The sequence below is a fragment of the Lathamus discolor genome, chromosome 5 (genome assembly GCF_037157495.1).
Source record: "Lathamus discolor isolate bLatDis1 chromosome 5, bLatDis1.hap1, whole genome shotgun sequence".
NCBI lineage: Eukaryota > Metazoa > Chordata > Aves > Psittaciformes > Psittacidae > Lathamus > Lathamus discolor.
Genome location: NC_088888.1, coordinates 49,238,209 through 49,262,285, shown reverse-complemented (window position 1 = coordinate 49,262,285; position 24,077 = coordinate 49,238,209). Strand labels below are relative to the sequence as shown.

Below are 24,077 nucleotides of genomic sequence, written 5' to 3'. Positions count from 1 at the left end.
TGAGTTTATACACCAGATTCCAGAACAGGAAAGCCAGTAGCCATTTAATGCATTGCTTTGTAGACAAAATTTAACAGGTTGCTTTCGGTTTTGTTAATTGCATAATGACGAAAACTTCCCATAGAAGTTGTTACCAAACATATTTATCACAAGAAAGTGAATATGGTTCTATCTTGAAAGGCTGACTTTTAGCTCCAGGAAGGTCAGCACCCTCAACTACCTTCAGAGCCTCCTGCAAGTCACACCCCCAGGAGGCTCAGGGAAGGAACAACACTCATCAAACCACACAAAACCAGCATTCTCTCAACAGCTTTGGTAGAGCTCATCCTTCCTCTGGCATTGCAACAAGTGCTGAAGATGGGTGCACAGACATCAAGTTATCCAAGTTTCCCTCCATGGTACGCATTTATTTATAACAAAGAGGATTTCAAGACTGATGTTTTTTCACAGTGTAGGTTTACCACTGACTATACTGTGTTCATCTGTGGTCAACTAAAAGTTAAAATCCCCCCTGATATCAAGCCAGACATCTTTTCTAACCATTATTTTTTGGCAAGGTGCCAAGACCGTGCCCAGCATCACAACTACCATTTTACAGATGGGATGAACAACTGAGCAAGTCAAAAGTTTGTCCTTGACCTCAAAAAGGCCCAAAGTATCTACACCACATGCTCTGGCCTCTTGCTTATCCCAGAGCTGTAGACCTGTGGGATAGTCTGGTAAGAGGGAGAGAAGAAAAAAGTAAAGACAGTTTACAGGAGGGACACCAGAAAGGCAAATGAGATACACCAGCAGGTACTTCAGGTACAAGGCTGAAGAGAAGGGAAACACACTTTGGAGGCAACAGCTAATGCACAGTAGAGTTGCATAGAAGACCACTGGCACATCTGTCCGCCCAAACACTCAGAAAGTACCACCGTGGTAATAACGGAACACTATCTGCGGTAATCCTGCTGGAAACATGCTCTCTCCAGGACAGATATTTCTTGATCCATGTTTTACAGATAGAGAAAGCCTTCTTTTGGCCCACTGAGCACTGTTCTCTCCACTGAGCCATGTGGAACACAGGGCCATCTCCAATTTCTGAGCTTTTGGCAAAGAAGCTAGCATCAGGATAAACCTCTTAATGTCTAATATCACTGTAAACAAACACGAGTTGAACTCTTTATCCAAATGCCCAACACAGTGTCCTAGAACAGTGCACTCAGCATCCAGGTCTCAAACCCCAGCAGAACCCAAAATAAAACAATTCAGATTTAAGCACAAGTCACTTAAGTCCTAGTCTTTACCCTGAAAAAAAACCCAAACCCAAACCCCAACACATTAGTCAGGCTGAGTGTCCAATTCATAGACTCCTGACAGAAATCCATGGTAGTAAATCTGGTTTGGTTTTTTGCTTTGTTTTCACAAGAGAACTGTACCTTTACCTACACTGTACTTACTGTATCCACAAAGTAGAGACAATACCTCTGGTTAGCCGGCTCTGAGCAAATATGCCCAAGCTGAATTATTCTTGTTTGCTGTGGTAACTGTGACCACTCCTGAGGAGGTCTCTCATCATCCTCATTCCCTACCACAGTCAAACAAAATTACTTAAGATTTAATCAATTTAGAATGCTTTTCTGTGTAGCATTTGTAAATTATTTACTACGGTTTTGAATATTACATTACATTCCTGGCAGACTGCTCTGTACTTCAAATCAGGTTCTCCTTTGTGCCAGAGATTATGGGGAGAGGAACAGATCAAACTAAAACTGGGTAAGATTCAGTACTGAAATCTATCCCTATAAGTAAGCATGCCCAGAAGATCAGAAACAGACAAATCTTCAAGCTTGGGAAACAAGGATGTCAAACATAATGAGAAAGTAAGAAACAGCTTTCAAAATGTATTGCAGTAACTCACGTAAGGAGAGGAAGGTGACAAAGTTCTTGGTTGGGTTCAAAATGCTCACCTGCAAAAGCAATTCATCTTCCCTTGAGAAAACACAGGAACTGGTTTCTGGGTAGAATTACAGTGGTGGCACCACAAGAGCCAGCACCCTGACAAAAACATTCTTTCAAAGACCCAGCTGCAGGGATGGTCGTCAGAGCAGATCTTGCATCTCTCTTGCATACATTACCTTTTCTTTTAAAAGGATGCTAAATAATTGAATATCTCAATGCAGGCTCTTGTGGCCCAAGCCCATGAGAACAGAGATTATTAGTCTGCAAAGCCAACCGTGAAAAAATAAAACAAAAGACAGAACAGAAGCAAGTGAAGGTTTGCATCTAGCTCGCTAATAATTTTTCTTACAAGTTTTCAATCAAGTCTCCTTTAGCATTTCAGGGGAACAGGAGGAATGATTACCACTGAGTGTCCGTCATGGGTGGCAGGGCAGGGTATACGGTAAGCTGCGCTACCTATCTTAGACAAAAGCACACATCTGCAGTGATACTAAGGAAAAACAGGTGCCAAACTACATCACTTTGAGTGTCTTTTAGAGCCTGAACCAAACCACACCAGGCTGGCTGGACAAGCCAGACAATCCCTTTCAAGGAGGCATCATCCTGCACATGGCAAAAAGCAATGTTTGGAGCCAAAAAAAGTTTAAAGAACAAAACCAAAAATTGACAAGCAGCACCAAAACACAAATGACTCTAACCAGTCAGGTCTAGTGCTGCTCTTACAACCTGGCACTGTTACAACTGCTTATCTGTGCAGGCCCCATTGCCCCACAGCAGACACCCCACTCTCCCAAGCAATCTTATCCTTATGTGCTGGAACATTCTGGAACATTTTTATAACAGTTATGTTGGAAAATGTCTGCCTTTCCTGTTTAACTCATCCCTTTTTCCCCCTCTGCCTCCTAACATTTTAGTTTCCAGTCTATAGCTCTATAGTAAGAGCTCTTTGCTGTTCCCCTCATGGTTTTTAGTAGGTAACTTAACTTCAGCACCTACTAAGGCAATAGCTCTTCATTTAGCCAACAGAGATTACCCAAAACCACGTATGCACAAAGCTTAGCACCTAATCAGCACACAGCACATGCACCACATTGTGTGATGCGATCAACACTGAGCATCGTAAGCAAACGCAACTAAAGTGGAGTTTGAGAAGTTCCCAATGAAAGCAATGCAGTAATGCTCAGCAGAGAGTTCTGGGCACCTGCTGCACCCAGAGGACACCTCAAGGAGGTGGACACCCGCCTGGGATTCCCTTCTCTTCCTACCTGACTGGTGGGGAGAAGTTTCTCCTTTCTCTGTCCCTTCAGGTAGCTTTGCAGTCGATGATCTGCTGATGAAGCTTTGTGCAGTTAAGGCTAGCTGACCTGTCCTTGCACAACAAGGGTCATATCCTCTAATCTAGGCCTGACTGCCGTTTTGCTGACAAGCTGAACCACTAACATGTGCACTTGAGAAAATAAAGCTCTTGCCAAGTCTGCAGATTTGGGGCCTTTTTTATATGAAAGACTTTCTTCATGCATTTCATTTATACAGCAAACTTTACAGGTTGCAGGGGGCTGTGCATCTTCTCCCTAAGTTAGAAATCTTTAGATTCACAACAGGAGGTTCAGCTTCAGAACTTGAACTCTAACTTGCAACAGTACACAAAACGTGTGTTATTTCAAGCAAAGACATGTTCCAGTTCACTTACATTAAAACAGCACAAAATTGCCCAAAGCCTCTCGGCTGATGCTCTGTTAAATAATGCACACTTCAATTCAGTGAGTTTTATGTGGATTCAGAACTCCACAGACAAGAATAATTTTCTCCCTTGTCCTGAAGGGACAAAGGCCAAATGTCTCCCTTGGCTTTTCCATGACCACTGAGCACAACACTGAACAAGCATCTCCCAGTTTACAGCCCCAGTTCTCCTATGGACACAGTCTACAGCTTCAGGGAAGCCACCTAACCAGCAATGAGCTGGGGTTAAGAAGAAGCTAGAGGCTAGTCAGTGAGAGCTGGGTAACCCTGAGCTCACCCTCCAATACTGCAGCTTTCTCTTTATGGTTTCTCCCTCGGCTCTCGGAGAGACCACTCAAGGAACTGGCAGTTTAACTTTCTAACCCTCCTTTCACAGAGCCTGAAGGTCCCCCCATTGCTGTGTGTTTGTCCAGTTTGTCACACTGGATATCCTCACACGTACACAGGCAACTGCAACCTACTACAAGCTTATGTACCGCATCAGTTGGTTTAGTTTATACAGACAATTTTCAGACTCTCTCATTCTTATTATTATTGCTAAATACGTTTCAGGGCAGGAATGGATTTCAAAAGCTGTATTTCCTCATGCATTCAAATGTTTCAAGCATTTTAACAATGCCAGATGGAGACTTGGAGATTCATTGTTAATGACAGGAAAGAGAACAGAGCTTCTCTAAATCAGCAATTAGAGATATTAACCTGTAAGAGAGTACATTAATGCCTACAGTTCTTCTGCTCTGGAGCTGCACCTGGCCTGAAAGCAATGACAAAGGACTAATAAGTATTTTTTATTTTTTCCAATCTGGTGAAGAACTGAGTGAGTTTTAGAGGGCAGAAGAGCTATTCTTTCCCAGACAGTGCTCTCTTGGCCACACTGGTTCTAAGCAACAATAGCAGAAAGACTAATTGGTTTAGTATCCAGAGTCACTAGGGTTTTGGCACCAAATGACACTAAGCAAATCAAGCTACGAAGACATAATCCTGCTTTTGTTTAAAATTTACTGTGTTAGCAACAAGTACTAACAAAGAGACCATGGTATTTAAATACAGTCTCAAGGGATTTGATACAGGGATTCACAATATTCCAGCAGAAAATTACATTTTTTTGAACAAAGAATTGCTAAATAGATTGAAATGCTGTCATTAGAGGCAAAGCAAAAATCACATCATCATTGACTGCACTTTTCAAGCATGGCTGCACTCACAAAACTTTATGGGATATTCTGCAGGAGGTAGTAGCTTTCAGCTACCCATCTGCAGCATCAGATCAATACCTCAGCAGTACCTGCTCCTGCTCCCCTGGCCACCACTGCTCCTATGCCAAGGTACGTACCATCAGCATGCACACGTTTTGTAACCGGATCTCCTCTCTCCATTTCTACAGGCTGTGAGTATGCACAGCTTGTCCACAAATGCTGCTCCCCAAAATGCTCGTTTGCAGCAGGGGCCACGCCAACTTGTGGCAACTCTTTGAAGTGACAGTGGTTTTAGTTTGAAAGGGGGAAGAGATTGCTCTTCAGAAGGTGTTTTGATTTTGAAAAACAAACGTATTGATGCTTAACAAAAAAAGCAAAGCCAGAATCTCGGTATCATGAAAAATTTACCAAAGAAGAGCAAATCACTGAATTGCTCAATTACCCAAGTGAACAGGAATGGACAGGAACCAGCACCACTCCTGCTGAAGGACACAGAACATTACAGGCAGCTGGTTATAGGCAGAAGTCAGCATCTCCCTCCATTTCATCAGATGAATCTACACCTGACCACACAGTACCATTTACAGTGGTAACACCTTATCCACTGGAATTCCTAGTTTTGCACTGTTCAGGCCAGCCTTCACACCCTCCCTCACAGCAGTGCACTCATTCAGAGCAGGGAAGGTTCTCCACCACCTGTGGAAAGTAGCAAAACTGGGCAGAGAAAGCAGCAAGAAATGTGAAAGGCAACTAGGGCACAGTGGATATACTGTTCCCTACAAACACTAGTGGCAATACAGCCTAGACTTACAGTGCTAGCCTCGAACATCCCAGCAAATCAGACAGATTAATTATTTATGGCAGTTTGAGCTTCATACTGGGGACAGTAGAATTGCCTATTTTCTGCAATAGCTTCCTCAGAAAGTCTCTCCTTGCTCCCCTCCTATAACATTGGGGGTGATATTAGCAACACTGCCTCAATTAAAACCATATTGCGGCCATTGTTTTACAGACCTTTACCAAAATTTAATCAATTTGGTGCTACCATTCCATGCCAGCTATTTTCTCCATATCATTTGACAGGGCAACTGTTGAACTATTTCGAAGAGCAAAACCAGTGGAGGGAGGGGGAAAAGTTTTGTCCATGTCAAGGTCTGAAGACCTCCAAAGGTCAACCTCCCTGGTTCTTCAAAGCCGCAAGCCTGACATCTGATCATGGGTCTTGGAATCAAGGATGTTCCTCCTCACCCCAGTTTCCACACTCCAGCATGCACAAGCTATGGGTGGTATTTATGAGGTCTTTGTGAGAAGGAGAAATAAGCACTACGTGTGCCCCACAGGGTTGGTACAAATCTGCAACAGATTTGCCATCAAATGCAGTCTCAAGTGGTACTGTTTGAGTTCTGCACAAGAGCAGATCTTCTCTATAAAGGCAGTATGTCAAATGGATGTCCAACCACTGGCACTAGAAAGTTGGTATCCCCATTACCTTCACTAGTTTTCCTGCTGGGTCCACTAATTATATAAAAAGCCAGAGAGAGAATCACTATTTTATATTCCAATTACCTGCTTGACAAAGGCCACCACATTTCCCCAAATTCCCATTTGGCCTCAGCTCTACAAAATTGTATAATTGTTAAACATTTTCCAGAGGTCAAGAATTCAAAGCAGCACTTGGTAAATCAGGTCAGCGAGTCTTAAAAGCACACACCTTATTTTCTGGATGCAATTCATCTAATTAGAATCCAAGGATGCCAAAAACAGTGTTTATACCGTAAGATGACATTTTTTTTTACTTCTCCTCATTATTCATGACACAATCCCAAAGGAAATTTACAACGGGCTTTAAAAAGTAGCATTAATAATCTTAGGGGCTGTATTAAGACCCTAATTAAGATAGCGTATGAATATTTCCTGCTTACACATGAGATGACAGATTTAAGCTACATAGTCACAAGACTCCCTAAGGAATTTATTTTTTTTAACACCAGTTTGGGAAGGATGGTCCTCATTCCTGCTTCCATACAGTTCCAACTGAACTGACAACTTGTTACCACTGAAAGCAAGCTTACACTCTCAGTGACCAAAGCTTTCCTGGCAGAGCTCACTCTCCGGATTTATCATTAACATCTACATCCTAATACTGCTAAATAATTCACCACAGCGTTTAGCCTTATGTCCTTGCCTCTCTACGCAGAAACCACTCTCACTATTTACTGTATGTTCCAGCAACACGGAGAAAAACCCCTGTCCGGACCATGGTTCCTCCTCGCACTGTGTAACTGAGGGAGAGCCTCTCCTGTCGACATAGCGGTGTGGGGTTTACTTATTTTGTTGGGAAAAGTGTTTATTAGATACCTAAATATAGAGCATTATTTATCTGCGCAGAGTCATGACCGTGTGGACTCAGATTCACATGCAAATTCCCCTTTTAATAATCCTAATGCAGGAACTCTCCAATCAGAGCACTATCAGCCCCAGCTCTCGGATACCTGATGCCAGCTTTGCTGGTAATGTAGGCCACCGAAGCAAATCCAGAGAGATTGAGTTGGAAGTGGAGAGAGGCTCTATTTGCTTGGCTTCCCAATGACGGGGGGGGGTGTCTAACTTCTTTTTTTTCTTTTCCACTATAAATGGGATATCATTTAAGAAGGATCATTAGCTGAGAGCAGCCCAGCTCGATCAAGGCTGGGAGGCGGGGACGCAGCTGCAAGCAGCGAAGCAAGGTGGAGGCACTAAGACAGGAGACCAGGTTAATGAAAGCATGAGGTGGCTCTTGGGCAGCAGCTGGAGGAAATTTGGACATGCTGACAGGGGAAACTATGACTGGCTAAACAGTGAACCAGGTGGGCCACTTCTGGAAACAGAGCTTCAGGTCGGTACCCCCTGCTTGTCTCTGTAGTGTGTCCTTTGACTTTGCATGTGTGTGTACATCTGTGTAATGTCTCAGTGTACAGCAGAGAGTAAATACCTGGGTATTGATAGGTATCAAAGCAGAACTGCCTAATTAAATAGAGTCAGAGTGCTTACTTATTGCTGATAAGTTGCTTTAAACATATTTGTGGGGAAAGAAGAACAGTAGATGGAAAAATCTTACTGGGGCAGCAGGTAAAGAAGTTTAATTATTTCTTTAAAGCATAATGCAGTCTCCTATTCCTTCATTTCCTTTCTTTTAAATGCATGTTTATGCTTTGGATCTGGTCCCATGAAGCCTTTCTGCAGATGTTAAGTCAGTAGCAGTCAGCAATGAACTCTTGTTCACTAAGCTGTGCACTGATTACTTCTGTGAGAGAGGATCACATGCAGGCAAATGGGGGGGAGGGAAATAGCCCTCAGAGATAAAAACACAGCCTGCCTTTCTGGCTTTGGCTGGGATACAGTGAAAGCGTTTCCCTGATCAGAAATCATAATTTAAGGTGCACATATATCCCCAGTAAATACCTGAGTCAAGCAGCATTAGCTAATGAACTGGCCACACTACTTAGCTGGGATATCAAGTGTCCCGCTGTAAAATAAAAAAGGGTAGGAGTACGTGTGTGGGGGTCATAACAGCAGAAAAAAAGATAGTTTTTAAATACCTCTACAATTTTAACGAAGTCTACTTCACCAGTAACACTGCCAGCGTTAGAATAGCAATAGCAAGGTCTTCCCACCTTCAGACTGGTTTTGTCGGACAGTGAGAAACAAACAGCAGAGTTACATTCTAACAAGTATCTAAGAATACTTGTCTAGTATCTAGGCTCACTTTAAAATTGTGTCATTATTAATATATGCAAAAACACAGCAAAATGTTTTTCTATTTGCCAGATTTATACGGTTTTGCTTTTTACAAGCAATAATGAAGCAGCTTTAAGAAGCAAGCGCCTACTCACAGACCACAGCCTAATGACATCAAAGCAGACTTTGTTCCAAATCCACTAAAAACATTTCAGAAGTATTGGTTTCCTGATTCAACTTCTAAAGATATTAGTATAAATATGGGATATATTAATAAAAATAAGTGTAATAAAGTTCTAAGTAGCCTACCAAATCATTAACATAGTAAGTCTTAGCACCAAACAATCAATGGGAATGTCAGCAAAATAAACATTAATTTTATTACCCTTACACAAAAGCTCTCTTTAAACTAATGTTTGGCTTTATTAGGTCATTCCCTTCCAATCCAGGTAGGAGGCTCCTTTTGTCTAGACAGAGAGTTCAATTTTAAACCCATTCCATTACTCATCATGGAAAAACCACACAACTCAGCTGCACTCTGCATTCCATTCCTTTACGAACAGGCACAAGTAAAAAAGCTCATCTAAACTGATACAGTTCATGCAATCTGTAAACTGGCAACTGTACATGCTCAGCATATTAAGAAAATATAGGCAGACTACTAATGAAAGGCTTTACTACTTCTAGTCTGTGCTCAGTTTGGGAAAACTGACCCTCTGCTTCAGTCCCTGCAAAGGTATAAATGAAAGGAAGCCAATAAATATGTGTTTGCAATGGCCAAACCATCCTACTAAAATCAGTTCTGGGGGAAAAAAAGGATGACTTTTTAGAACCATAATTCCTTTACCCCCATGCCTCTATCTGCCTTTCTCTTTATAAAGGGTCCCTGTACTTCTGTGTCTACAACTTATTTCATGCTGGGAGTTGTAGCCTTATTTTCATCAGTTATAAATCTGACAATAATGCCTGTGATGACACAGGCAGAGCACACTGACCTCCAGTATAGCAGCGGCATCAAAACTAAACCAGTCAAGAGAACACCACCAAATAATTCCCTTAGCCACTTCATATGCTCGGTTTGAAAACTTCCAGATGTTAAACAGCAGAGGATTTTACTTTCTTTAGTTGATTCTAAATATTTACTATAAGAGTATTGGTAACATAACAGCATCCATGAGCCTCAATATATGTAGTGCTCAAACACAATAGTGAACACATTTTCTCATTTTCCTGTGAAGTGCTTTATGCACTTCAAAAGACACACTAAAAAAAAGTGCTAACAAACTTTAAAAAACAAAAGTCCCCTAATTTTCAAAAGAAGGATTTAACATCTGCATTAGAATAATAGCTGAACAGTTTCTTCCAACTCTGCTGTTTCCTGCAGCTCATTTAATGGTCAGGTAAGACAACAGCTTGTACTGCCAGAAACTCTTTAATAAGAAATGATCAGTAAATATGAAATAGTTCTTTAGTGTGCATTTTTGTGGTAAAAGACAGCTGGGGAAAACAGCTTAATAGCTAACCCACAAAAGTTTCAATGTACTTTAAACTTACCTTAATGGGTTTGGCTTTAGACCCACAATACCTCAGGAAAAAAAAAAAGCAGACATCTCCACTGCACTATTTGTTAGAAGTCGAAACCTATTTACTTTTATTTTTCTAAGGCATGAACACATACTAAAAATTTCATGATATGACAACAAAGCAGGGAGGTAACAAATGCCTGGTAGATAATCAGTTGAACATAGGTTACAATGTGATTTTGTAGCTAAAGGAATGACCATGATTCTTGGAAGAATAAGCAGAGAAAGTTTTCATAGATCAAGAAGGGGACATTAGAGTTCTGGGCCCTTTTCACAGAGCCATTACTGCCAACAGCCCATTTGCATCCCTGCTTCCAAATGCTTTGAGGAAAGAACCACTTGAGTTCTCCTCACTTGCAAAGCTGCCTTTGTTCAAAATAAAGGAAATCTGATCCATTGACCTGTTCAGTCTCACCATAAAAATGTGAAAAAGCCATCTGATTACAGTCTTCAAGTACTTAAAGGGAATGAGTTGATAATGAACAGAATTTTAGGGTTTGGGTTTTTCCCACCGTCCTGGGTTCAGCCACAACACCCACTCTCTGGACTAGTCTCTAAATGAGATCCAGTTATTATAAGCTAGAGCTAGACAGAGTCAGACTGGAAATTATCTATATAAAATTTTAAAAGTGAAGCTAATACAACAATAGAGCACAAATGCTATTTAAAAAAAAAAAAAAAAAAAAAAAAAGCTTATTATTCCTGTTAACACTACAGCACAATTCAAAAGCTGTGGGAGAGACATTTTGGGGCTACATTTTGCAGGACACAAAGCTGTCACAGCAGTCATAGAACCAGGAGTTATGTTTCTACAGTTTTAAAACCATTCTGGCATAGCTGGCAGAACAAGCTCAAGAAAGAGCCAAGTCCAGGCTGTTCTGACAAACTGCGTTTTACCTGGAGCTCGCCTGTAAAGTTAGAATAGCCCAACAATAGCTATTGTAGTGGGTCCTGATGAAAGGAGTAGCTGTTGTAATATTTGTTCTTTAAAGTAAACATACAGTTTTCTAAATGCAAAAAAACACTAGGAGGTGGATCACCGGCCCTATTCCTTTGCAACTGGGTGTTCTCCCTAGCTTTGACCAACCTCCCACAAAAAGGACAGGTCCCTGTATAATCCAGGAGTAATAAAACCTCATAACAAAATACATACAAATCCAGGTTGTTGGACTTTTTCCCCACTGGAGACAGGGTTTCCTAGAAACCCACCACTCTTTGCAACTTCTCCATTTATTTTGTCATAGTTGTCATTTGTTTTAGTGGACCAATACATAGAATCAAGCAATCTATAAATCTGCAAAACATACTGCTTGAATATCCCTAAGGCAGTCAGAAAGTAATTTGGAAAAGCAACTGCTACATCATAGCAGGGGAAATGGAGAATGTATCTTTTATTTTCTCTCTGATTAAAAGCTCTCCAGGAATCCCACACACTACCTATTTGCTTTGATTACAGAGCAGTCAACAGACAAGCTCAACCAAAGACGACATAGAACCATTTCTGTGCATCATATTGCCTGCCACCATGATGCTCTTCCTGGCATTCCTGCTGCTCTTCCTGTACCGCCGTTGCCAGCGCCCCACTCCACAGGGCCAGATCTTCAGCATCGACCTCCCTGAGGCCCTGCCCGAGCATGATGTGTCCAATTTCCTTTCCGTGCTGCCCTGGAACAGTGACCAGAGCTTCCATTACTCCACTCTGCTCCCTGATGCCACATTCCTCACTGTGTGCTTGCCTCCATCCTACGAGGAGGCCACCATGAAGACTTCCATGGACGAGGCTCACACTGAGCTCTCTCCAGAACCAGTGCCTTCTTACGAAGAGAGCACACTGCAGTCCAACAGTGCCAAATAAACTTCCTACGGAAGCACCTTAGCTGAAGCATGCAGCCCCTCAAGGCACAAACATGGAACTGCTATATGGCCTTTAAAATTTGCAAGAAGATTCCAAGCAAGGCACCAAACCAAGAAGAAACCTGGAGTAACAGGGAACGAGCCTCTTCACATTCTAGGCTTTTCTACTTTCCACCTGTTGCAAGCAGATACACACACCATAGCACCAAATCAGTCCCAGACTGGTAACATGGGTATTCTAGTTAAAAAAGGGTGTCACACAAGAATTAAACTTAAAGACAAGTGGAAATCTGTCCCTCTGCAATCCCTCAGCTACAAGGAAACATGAATTATGCTATAGATTCACCAGTCATGAAAAGGGGTTTTAGCATATACCTGTGCTGGTCTGGCTTTGGCTTTTTCTTTTTCATGTGTTTATTTTTTACTGAATTTCCGGCAATTCTGACTGTTTCAGATTCACTCCATCCATGTGTGTTAATACCACGTCATTCCACAGTGCTCTGGAATGATCACAACAGATCTCAGGAAAGCAGATATATATGTAACCTCTATAAAATTTCCAGCAGTTGTCCCCAGAGGTTGAAACGTGTGCTGGGGATAAAGGCTGTCTTATCACAGCTGAACAACGAGGAGAGCTAGAGAAGCCCTGATCATTCTGGGTGAGGAAGACTCCAGAGCACACAAGAGCACACTCACACTGTTGCTCCGAGCTACTTGCCCAGGTCTGCAAGGTCCTGATATTCCAGGCTACTGCCTTGACTTCTTTTCCAATTTACAAGTCTACAGCAAAAAACCCTGTGACCTATTTGGTGCAGTGTGAGGAGTTGGGGGGAAATAAAATCAAATGCACAAACACAAAAATCCGGTCTGTATTTCAAACCAGCATTATACCCCCTTCCCCTTCATCACTAGGGCAAAGTAAATCTCATTCAAGTGCATTGGTGGCAGTGGTTCAATTTCAGGAGGGCTTGCATATGCATACTTTTAGACAATGGTGTATGTTATTTTTAATTCTTTCTTACAGGATAACATTTTCACTATGTCGATAAATGCTCTTGTTACAGAAGGTGGTTACTACAGATCCTGACAGCCTCAAAAGCTATGACAGCTTCTTCCTTGCGGGTGTCAGCTATTCCATGATACTACATTTGTCTGCAACCTGCCAACATGACAACTACTAGATACTGCTGTGTGCAGTCTTGGTGTAATCCATAAACCCAGCAGCTGTCCTGAGTTACACACTGATTCCAGCAACTCTCATGAAGTGTCAGTACCAGCCAGTCCTGCTTTGTGAATGTACCACATCCCTTTAAAAGCAAAACAAAATCCAAACCGAACCAAAAACCAAACAAAACCCCCAAGATAATGGAAGAATTAATCACTGTACAGCAGAAGAAAACCAGACAACTTTCGAGCTGCAAGCAATTCCATTTCATATTATTGCAAACAATGGCACAAACCACATCACCACAGTAACCAAGAGCAGTGCATGTCAAACCTGAGGATACCACTCACACAGTTCACTTAAATTAAGAGCAAAAAGATCTGCTTTATGTAATTCAGAAGTGAATTATTTTCTTGAACTACACTTCTGAGACCATTACCTTTTCTAACATTCCCTTTTTGTCTCCAAACTGTAAGAGCAGGTGTTTTGGACAAATCCAAATTCAGTCACCCTTTTTTCTTTCCCAACTATGTCTGGGATGAGTTCCTGTTATTCACGGGGGCATTTAAAAGTACTGTTACTTTACTGTCTCTTTGCCTTTTTTTTTTACCCTCTTAATATTTGGTACATGGAGTTTCTGCCACCTACAAGGAAAGCTGCAAAAATACAAGCGCCCTAAACAACATACGCTACCTAGTCATCAAGGTACAAAGGTTTCAGGTTCAAAGGTAAATCACTTTTGCCTTTGGTGTCTGTATATTCCACTAATTTCAGCAGAATCGTACAGATATGCTTGAAAATTCTGCCTTTGTCATATCAATTTGAATGTATTTTGCCTTTAAAAGATCTGCTTTGTTCTGGAATGAGTTACACAGCTGTCAGCGTAATTTCTTTTCTACCCTTAACCAGAGCAGCACCTGAAACCCGACCCTGGGCTCATCATTCTAAACTGCTCTCCAGTTACCTTAGTTACAATTCCGATAACTTTTGACCGATATTTCTTATGACCATGACTGATATACTTCTATAACTAGTCAAGAACCGCTATTGTCTCCACAAATATAGAGAATGACTGTCTCTCACACAGTATTTCTCAGATAACTCTCAAATCCCGCCATGTTTTTATTACAAAAGTAGCAAGTTAACACACTGGTACCATCATTTTAGTGTTAGGTGTCCCTGCCCATGGCAGGGGGTTGGAACTGGATGATCTTAAGGTCCTTTCCAACCCTAACTGTTCTATGATTCTATGATCTAGACCTGTGTGCCAGGGGTTGTGGTAGACTTTAAATCAGGCACAAGTAAATTTTACTTTCTTTTCCTAAAATCATGACCTGTTATGAACTACAGCACAAGGAAAAAACTGCTGTTTGATATCGCATTTTATGCTTTGCAGGTCACCCTGTAACTTAGACAGCTTATTTTTCTAATCTATTATTCTTGACCTAGGTTATGCAGCCATTATTTTAAATATAACATCAAATACAGACTTTGGAGATAAGAAACAAGGTATGCTATAAGTATGAAGTATGCCTGCATAATGTATCCAAGAGCTCCACATGAGCAGCTCACTCTCTTTAGCCAACATCACCAAAGTAATGCAAACATTCTTCACTATGAGTTCCAACACTGGCACAGGTTGCCCAGAGAAGCTGTGGCTGCCCCATCCCTGGCAGCGTTCAAGGCCAGGCTGAACAGAGCTTTAAACAACTTGGCCTAGTGGAAGCTGTCCCTGCCTGTGGCAGGGGGTTGGAACTGGATGATCTTGAAGGCCCAAACCAAACCAAACCATTCTGTGATTCTCTGATTTTGGCAGCTACCTGGACCCTACCCAAGCACCCCCACCCCAGCCAGCTAACCACACAATTGCCAGAGACATTTATGATTCTGGTTTGTCCAGTTTTATCTATCAACAGATTTCCAGCGTTACCTGGGACTGAGTATTTACAGTATTTACACCAGGTGTATTAGTTTCCAATAAATACAACTTTCCAGCTTTGATACAAGACTGTTTCCAGAACGGCTTGTGTTTAGGGTGATCAGACTGATTTCTGAAGAGCTGAAAACAGATTTTCATTACAATGACAACCTGCTTCCTAGGGAAGGAGCGCATGGAAAGGCATTCTCTCCCGCAGGCAGGCATCTGGCACCATGTTTAACACTACATACTGAGATTAAATTCCATTTTCTCGCAGACTTATCATGTTTGGGGCCATCGGACATCAGCACACCCATGAGCTGCTCTGAAGGAGAGGCTGGATTTCGCTGCTGGCTTACCCTAGGGAATTACACTAAATCCCCTTCCCCCATTCTTTCGCCGCCAGGGCCGTAGCAGCCCTTTTCAAAGCTGTACGCCTTCATTTAGTAATTTTTACCAATTACTGTAATAGCACCCAACTATACGTACCACTACAACTGGTATTTTCCCAGTTAACACCGGTTTGAACCGCAAATTTCAGCAAAGTGTACCTGCTCCCTGCATCCCTACAACGCCCCTGACAAGCCAGCCCCGCGCCGAGAAGCACCGCCCACCCCGACTTTAAACACGCCTTAACCGATGAGCGGGAGGTTTATTTGGGAGCCACAGTGCACCGAGGGAGGGCGAGAGGAGACGCGCCTAACGAGGCCGGCACGGCACGGCACGGCACGGCACGCCGAGTACCGAGTGCAACCGGCACCGGCGCGATCCCCAGCTCCGGGCGGACGGAGGGACCCCGCGGCACCACCGCCCAGCCCCGCCCCACCGCAGAGGGTGGCTCCGCCCTCTCTCACCAAGCAGCCAATGGCAGCCAGTCCGGCTGGAGACAGCCCATAAAAGGCGGGAGCGATTGCAGCGGGGAGGGAAGGTGTGTTCAAGATGGCGGTACGTGTTTGCAGCGTGCGTGTCTCCACCGCCCCAGTTAAGCTTCCGAGTCCGCTTTGTCAGCTCCAGTAGTCTCACTCCAGGTTGGCGGCAGTTGCAGAGAAAGTCCCTTTCCTCTCGTGCGTGCCCGGGGCAGCAAAACAACTGCGGGTGGTAAATAATGACTGGCACCCCAGACATTACACGGTCAGCTGCCTCTTAACAGTACAAGGGCTTTTGTCCACCTTTAAACATGGCTGCTAATTAAGGCAGGCAGGAGATGTTTTCCTGTGTGCTTCGAGTTTCTGGAGACGAGAACAAACTGCCAAGGTCACCCAGGAGCAACAGGGGTCCAAACAGCAGCTCCATCCAAAAACTCCACAGTTCAGTAGCACCGTATTGAACATTAGTGTCTGGTAAATCAGCACAGCTGTAAATACTTAATACCAGATGCTTTGCTTAGTAGGCTAATGCTTAAGTTTTGTCTCAGTTTTCCTCACTAAACTCTCCACCCAGCCTTCCAAGCCCTGTACAGCGTTGGTTCCCATGTCCCCAACCCATACCCCTTCCTTAGGGGTGTCCATGGCCAGCAGGTACCCTAACAAGGTGATGGCATGAGGAGGTACAGGGCCTTACAGGCAGCAAAAAGCAAGTGGTGCGTATGTAGGAGAAGCAGGAATGCTTTTACCAACATCAAAGGGAGAGCTTGGACACGCCGACAGTTTCCTAGGTGTCACCAGGCACCTGCTGGATCCTGAAAGCTTGCTGTGCAGCCACAAGGGTCAGTCAGCGGCGACTTTCATTACCTGAATTCACTAAACACAAAAGTGCAGCAGTCCTGAAGCAGATTCACAGGCCTGGCTGTAGAGACGGCAGGGAGTCTGTCTTGCAGAGGGTCTGGTAATTAACAAAGATAATGCCTACTGCTGCTCAGTTTTAATCCAGAGCCACCATGCATCTCACAGTCAGGGTACCCTTAATCTAGCTGTTGAATCAAGGGTACAGAAGCTTAATGGGTTAGGAGTAGTCCTTTCAGCAGTCAGTTTAAGGACAAGAATGGAGAAGGCTTAAAAGCCACACCCTGATCACCAGAAAAAGCATTTTAACATGGCTCCTAAATCTGCTTTCCAGTTTCTTCCTCTTGAAGGTCTGTGTATGCATACTCTGGTTCCACTACTTGGGAAGTTGTAACTTCAGATTAAATGCAATTTGTACTGAAGAACAAGCATAAAGAGAACAATTCCTATACTACTTAAAGCAACTTGAACATATGACCTACATTGAAATTTCTTTAATACAACCATACCAAGAGGATTTCCATGGCTGTTGCCCATACAAGTACAAGGTCTTTCTTCAGCTTTGATTTGGCTCTCTGTACAACAGGTTTTCCCCTGACACAGCATTATAAAAGCAAAGATCCTTCCAACAGAAGAAAACTACTTCCATTGTGGGTCAGTCAGTAAAACAGCAACAAACATTATAATGTAACTCAGCATTTAAAAATACCTGTAACAGACGTTGCCCAACAAGCCACTGGAAAGCAAGGTTCAGCATTACAGATGTCTTCAGATGTAACTGCTATCTTCAGTGAACTTTTCAAAGCTCACTCCCAAACTAACTTTAATGTGTAGTAAGATTTCACCTGTGGCCTGGTTTTTGCAGAGCAATCAAGGAGTTCCCAGGATTTAAAGAAACCCTTAAGCAATCATTATGCAGCCCAAATCTGTTTTTCTTGGCTAGTTTCAATTAGATGCTAGTGCTGCTCTTGACTTCCTTGAGAATTACTTAGCTGCTACCACCTGGCCAAGCCTTTCCAATCCCACAGGCAGCTGCGGTCTTTTCCTGTGCCCATCTGTGAGTAAATTTAACTTTTTCCACTCCTCAGAGAGGAGAAAACTGGGAGGAATAAGTATCTTCTAGGGACAGGAACACTGTTGTTGTCAGGTCTGTAAAAGTGCTTGGCCCATGGAGAGCTGCCCCCCACTCCTGACAGGCTTGCTACAAAACAAATGATGTTCAAGACCTGTAGCGATCCTGCAGACATACTCCATTTGGTCAGAGTGCTATGAGCATACCACATAGGCTGAGGAGAAAGGGTGGGCCAGGTAGCAAGGTTTCTTCAGAAAACTAAAGTGATATGATTATATTACATGGGGTGGCAGAGTCTTCTCCTCCCACTGGCTTTTCTGCCCTGTTATGGCCTCTTTGTGAAATTTGCATGAAATTAAATAATTCAAAAATTACAAAGTTTCAGTTTCATGGAAACTAAAGCATCAAGGAAAGTGACCGTGGTGGTGACCTCACTAAGGGAAAAACTGTAGTATTCATCTCTTGTAAGACACCAAGAAAATCCACGTAGAAGAAAGACTCCATAACTACAGTGAGCATGTTACTGCAGTGTACACTGTGCGACACAGCAGAGAATACACAACAAGAAGGAACAGAAAAACAGGTGTTTGTATTTTGTTGCCCACAGAACTCTGGCAGAATAACAAAGTTATGTTAGTTTTATTTGTGGTATTATTGCCCCCTGTATGCAATTAAAGGAACAAATGCAGCCTTTGAACAAGCCACTAAGACAGATGTTTGCTTGAACTCCATGCTCTTTAGCTGAACTATGTGTTTCTGTGTGCCACTGAGCTGTTTGTACTTACCTGGTCTTCTAAAGGGATGAAAATACAGATGGTGCCGCAGTGAGCCTAGTGCACATCCACTCTGTGCCCACCTTTGCAGTCTCCCATTAATGCCACTCAAGCACCAGAATGATAGAATTAATCTGATAGAACTATCTCCAGCTCCATTGAAGAAGGAACAGAAATGAGTGTGTCTGACAGGTGTGGATTAATTTGTGTGGTGCTGCCAAATGGTTTGTGTCCCTATAGTCCAAAAGGAATTTCCAGAATAATAAATTTAGTAAACTAGTACCTCCTTTCCTGCATTAGGGAGTTGAGGTTTCATTTTTACTAAATAAACCATGTACTACCTAGAGCCAAAGCTTGGTCTCAATTAGCCTGTAATAGAGCAAAAGTTATTACCTGCTTACCATAGGCATTCACTGGGGTGATTCTTATGCAAACCTCCCCCAATGTTTCTTTTTTTCCTTACAATGACCACAATTTATGTATATTGTATCACATCAGATTACATATTACTTTCTATAATCACACGTTTTCCCTATTTAGCTGAGTCAGCACAGGCAGGATGCAGAACAGCCATGGATGAAATGCAAAGAGTAAGTTTATTCATTACCTCACCAACCAGGGGATCCCCGAAGCAGCACCCAGGCAGAGGAACACAGGCGGGGAAGTAAGCACCACGGAGCTCAGTCCATGCTAGAGGATCATCAGACTTGCTGGTTCTGCCTGTGTATCATGGATTCACACAGGCTCAGTTTACCACTGTGCTTTGATCTTTCCCTCAGTGGGGCAGGAATCTCAGGCATGTCTGATAGGGTGCCTCTAAGTCTATGGCAGGCCTATGTTATCTAAACACAGATGTTCTATTTGTCAAACACACAAGGCTAAACAACAATTACTGTGATGTATGTGTTTTTCTACACCCCAGCTGCAAGTCACTTGAGCATGTTTATAATCCTCCTCGCCAGCCTTCCGTTATTATCCCACATTGGTTGTTCATATATCACAATAAAAACATTGTGCCAACAGGAGCCAGGGGGGAGAGGAAAAATCTTGGGTTCTTTGCAGACATGAAGGAAACAAACTGAATTCCAGGTTCCAGTATCTTCTCGACTTACAGGCTGGTGAAAAGTGCAATTGACGACTACAAGAAAAAAAACATAGATCTTGTCTGTTGTTTTCAGTATTCCCAGTTAGGTCCTGTTTGATGCCTGAACAGGCATTCTTTTCCAGGTAGCATTTCTCAGGACATCAAGTTCTTGAGAAATGCAAATTGAGATGTTTGGCCATTTGTCTTACCAGTTGGCTCACTGAAAAGGTATTTAATAAATGCTTCCTTTTGTCCCAGGGCCATCTCTTCTCACGGATATTTGGGAAACCCAAATATTTGCAGGTGAAGAGAGCACAGGGTAACACACTGCTCCAAGACAGTCTTGGAAGGTGTAGACTAACAGGCTATAGGAGAGGGTCTGACACTATGGGCACAAATTGATGTTGGATGCTGACAGCAAAGACATCTCCCACAATGCATGTAAGGGCATGTTGGGAGTGCCCATCCGTACCGTCATTGCTAAGTGGTGTCACCATTATCCATAGCTGGTTGCAGTCCTTTCATGGGTGTAAGATGGGGTGGCTGAGGACACAGAGCTGAGCTTCTAGTTTGTGAGAGCTGGGTAGGAAACGGGGTGATGAGCAAGAGCTTGCAGGTCACGGTCAGTCTCTGGAATTCTGCTGGAGGAGAATGGAAAGCAGGCATCTGGGATTTTGATTAAGGAAAGCAGACATACTAACAGGGGGGAAACGTAGTGGAGTCGAAGGATTGGCAGATTATGTTAGAAGAGGTGAGAGAAATGCAGCTGCAGGAAGCACTCCTCTGAATCCACAGTCTGGGAAACCAGAAGGTTTCAGCTGCCTGCAATACCTGAAGAGCCAGCAAGGCTGGAGGCCCCTGTGCTGTCAGGCATATATGTGGGCTGGCACCGGAGCAGGAGTTGCTTCCACTGATGGCATTTTCTCAGACAGATGAACTTCAGGAGCCCACAGTCTACAGACCAGGGCATAAAGGACAATTAGACTCCCTTCATATTTATTATTTTTAGCATGCCTTTCAGAAGATATACCAGTATCACAAAGGAATCCTGATGCTAGCAAGATGTCTGAAGCAGGATGAGGAAATACCCTGAAAGAATACTGCTAAGGCAGCCTACATAAATTACTAGATGACAAAAGTGTGGCTTATCCAAAGAAGGAAAAGTCTGACAAACAAGAGTAACAACCAGAATGACTTTTGCGGAAGACATTTTCAGTTTATTGTCAAGATATTTTCTTCCCTCTTTTCTCAGCACGTATTTTAGGTAACTTCTAACACGGACTAACAGTTTCACATTTAAGAGGTCACTACAATTTCCCAGACACTGGTGATAATTTCAGACAGAGCATGTTTGTGGCACAGAAAGTGATTTTTGAGATTCTTTGTTCCCAAAATCCAACCTGGGTCTACAGAGGTTGTCACGTCACACAAGAAACACATGCCATGAATTGATACGCTGGAGGGAAGGGATGCCATCCAGAGGGACCTCAACACACTTGTGAGGTGGGCTGATGCTAATCTCATGAAGTTCAACCATGCCAAGTGCAAGGTCCTACACCTGGGTCGGAGCAATCCCAGGCACAGCTACAGGTTGGGCAGAGAAGAGATTCAGAGCGGCCCTGCGGAGAAGGACTTGGGGGTGTTGGTCGATGAGAAAATGAACATGAGCCAGCCGCAGTGTGCGCTCACAGCCCAGAAAGCCAACCGTATCCTGGGCTGCATCAAAAGGAGTGTGACCAGCAGGTCGAAGGAGGTGATCCTGCCCCTCTACTCTGCTCTTGTGAGACCTCACTTGGACTATTGTGTGCAGTTCTGGTGTCCTCAACGTGAAAAGGACATGGAACTGTTGGAACAAGTCCAGAGGAGGGCCACAAGGATGATCAGGGGACTGGAGCACCTCCTGTATGAAGACAGGCTGAGGAAGTTGGGGCTGTTCAGCCTGGAGAAGAGAAGGCTGCGTGGGGACCTCATAGCAGCCTTCCAGTATCTGAAGGGGGGCCTATGGGGATGCTGGGGAGGGACTCTTCATTAGGGACTATAGTGATAGGACAAGGGGTAATGGGTTAAAACTTAAAACAGGGGAAGTTTAGATTGGATATAAGGAAGAAATTCTTTCCTGTGAGGGTGGTGAGGCACTGGAATGGGTTGCCCAGGGAAGTTGTCAATGCTCCATCCCTGGCAGTGTTCAAGGCCAGGTTGGACAGAGCCTTGGGTGGTTTAGTGTGAGATGTCCCTGCCCATAGCAGGGGGGTTGGAACAAGATGATCTTAAGGTCCTTTCTAACCCTAACTATTCTATGATTCTATTCTATGATTCTATGAATTAGATGACCAATTTATTGCATAGTCAGTCCTGTGCTCCAGACCTGCACTTCAGAAAAGGCTTTCGTTTTACACAAGCTCACTTGCTTAGGGTTGCGCTTAACAGTCTAGAAACAAAGTAGTGCTGTGTCTTTTTAAACTCCGAGAAATAACATATCAGCTGCTTTTCATGTTCCCACACTCCACAATTTCCACGTCTGACATATTTGGCATAAAGCTGTATCAATAAATGGAGAAAACCAGTCTTGCCAATGTTCTGTGTTGGAATAAATACAGGGCTAAAACCTCTTGAATATTACACTGAGGTATACCTTTTCATCTCTGTGACACATCACAGAGACCTTTCTGTCCAGGATTTTCTCACTACCATTAATGAGGCCAGTGGCAGAAACAGGGACAAAATCCTTTTGACTGATCCTGAATGACAGCCTGGATAATGGATAAAGTGTGCTGTGTATGGGAATATGCCAGTTCCATCTGGGATTGCTCGTAGTTTGGTACTGCATGTCACGCCCATGGTCGGCAAGTGGATATAAGCTACCCCAAAGCCACACTTTCACTTGTGTGCTACTGCATGACCTCTGCTCCTGGCCACATGCTTCCTGGTGCACACGTTCTTCTTAAGATCTCCTTTCTGCAATGTGCTTTGTGTTAGGACTCTGTAAAAAGGTAAATATATTAAAATCATTATCACTCCCTAGTTAGTGACTGTGGTACCAGCTGTAGAAATCTGGCCTTTCCTTCTTTTAATCCTTTTGTCCACATTGCAGCTCCCAGTTGACACAAGAATTTACAACAATTACCGTTTCTTAAGTACCACATTACAACATTGTCATGAAGGAGAGAAGGATGGGACCATCTTTCAGACTCTGCTAGGGCAGCTTCTCCACTGGTGATGCTGCCTTGGGCACTGAATGCTCTTGTCACTGTAGTGCTCTTCCACTGGTTTTAAACTGGCCTAGAAAGCAGTTTGCCTTTTCCAGATGAAATTACTAGCTATGTTTCTAATACTCTTTTCACACTGGGCTGCAGGAAAATGGACGCAAATTTCTGCCTACAGGAGCTGACAGTGGATATTTGACTGACTTTTAAAGACAACATTTGTTTACTACTGACATGAACAACTTGTGAGTTAAGTTATTTTTACATGCTGCCACTGTAGAACCATTCTTCTTCAGATGCAGGTGGGACATTCTATTTCTGGTACTTCTTGTTTGTTGCCAGATTTTATCCAATTGTTTTTGTAATTCATATCTTCACCCCCAACCCCATTAGTTTTTACCATCTAAACACAGAACTGACATTTTTACTGTTTTTTTCACGAGGTAGTCAATATGCAGAAACTTCTGCAACCTACATGTCCTAACAGATGTTTACTTTTTTTGTTCATTCAGTACCTACAATTTCTGTTTTATACTGCAGGCTGGTGTACAAATAAAGCAGTATGCTACAGACAGAAGGAATTCGGGTACATTGGGATTGACTTTTCTCTCTTCTGTATATACCCCCTGACATGCATACACCCCCACATTTGGATTCACTATTAACAGACAATTTCAAACTAGAAATCAGTGACATTTTGCATTTGCATTATTGGCCGAAGAACTGATGGGCCCGTAAGTGTTGGTTGTAACCTCTTTAGAACCAAGAAAATTACCTGATTTCAGAAGGCTTTCTTTTCTAGTCTTATCTGGGAAAGAAATGAACTTCTGAAAGTTCTTCAGAAAATAAAGTACAAGGGGGGAACTCAGAGCTAAGATAATGTACTTTGAACACTATATAGCTAATGTAATTTGTAGCTTTGTGGCTTTTGTGAGTGCTTAAGTTATTTTAAATAAAATAGATAAAATTATTCCTCATTGCCACTGTCAGTTTGGGTTTTTTAGTTGAAGTCTGTCCTTTTCATCTTCTCTTAGAGAAGCAAACAATGCAACATTTTGAACCACTTGAAAGTCCTGTAGTAACAGTTTTGTTGGAGCAGCGAAAGCC

General features: G+C 43.0%; 1 protein-coding gene and 1 long non-coding RNA gene across 2 annotated transcripts in view; one reads left to right on the top strand and one right to left on the bottom strand.

Moving 5' to 3' along the window:
* LOC136015172 (uncharacterized) overlaps positions 1-18,012 on the bottom strand; it is a 35,079-nt gene extending 17,067 nt beyond the window's left edge. Inside the window, exon 1 of the long non-coding RNA XR_010613094.1 lies at positions 17,548-18,012. This is a non-coding gene — a long non-coding RNA (uncharacterized LOC136015172). The remainder of the gene's footprint in view (positions 1-17,547) is intronic.
* On the top strand, positions 7,440-14,060 carry SMIM28 (small integral membrane protein 28). The gene is made up of 2 exons (XM_065679102.1): positions 7,440-7,755; positions 11,637-14,060. Exons 1-2 carry the CDS (start codon positions 7,645-7,647, stop codon positions 12,033-12,035), a joined length of 510 nt encoding a protein of 169 aa, XP_065535174.1. The 5' UTR covers positions 7,440-7,644; the 3' UTR covers positions 12,036-14,060.
* Positions 18,013-24,077: the final 6,065 nt, after the last annotated feature.

Coding starts and splice junctions, on each gene's coding strand:
- SMIM28 (XM_065679102.1), top strand. CDS start 7,645: ATGAGGTGGCTCTTGGGCAGCAGCTGGAGGAAATTTGGACATGCTGAC. Junction 7,756..11,636: donor TTCTGGAAACAGAGCTTCAG/GTCGGTACCCCC, acceptor CTTTGATTACAG/AGCAGTCAACAGACAAGCTC.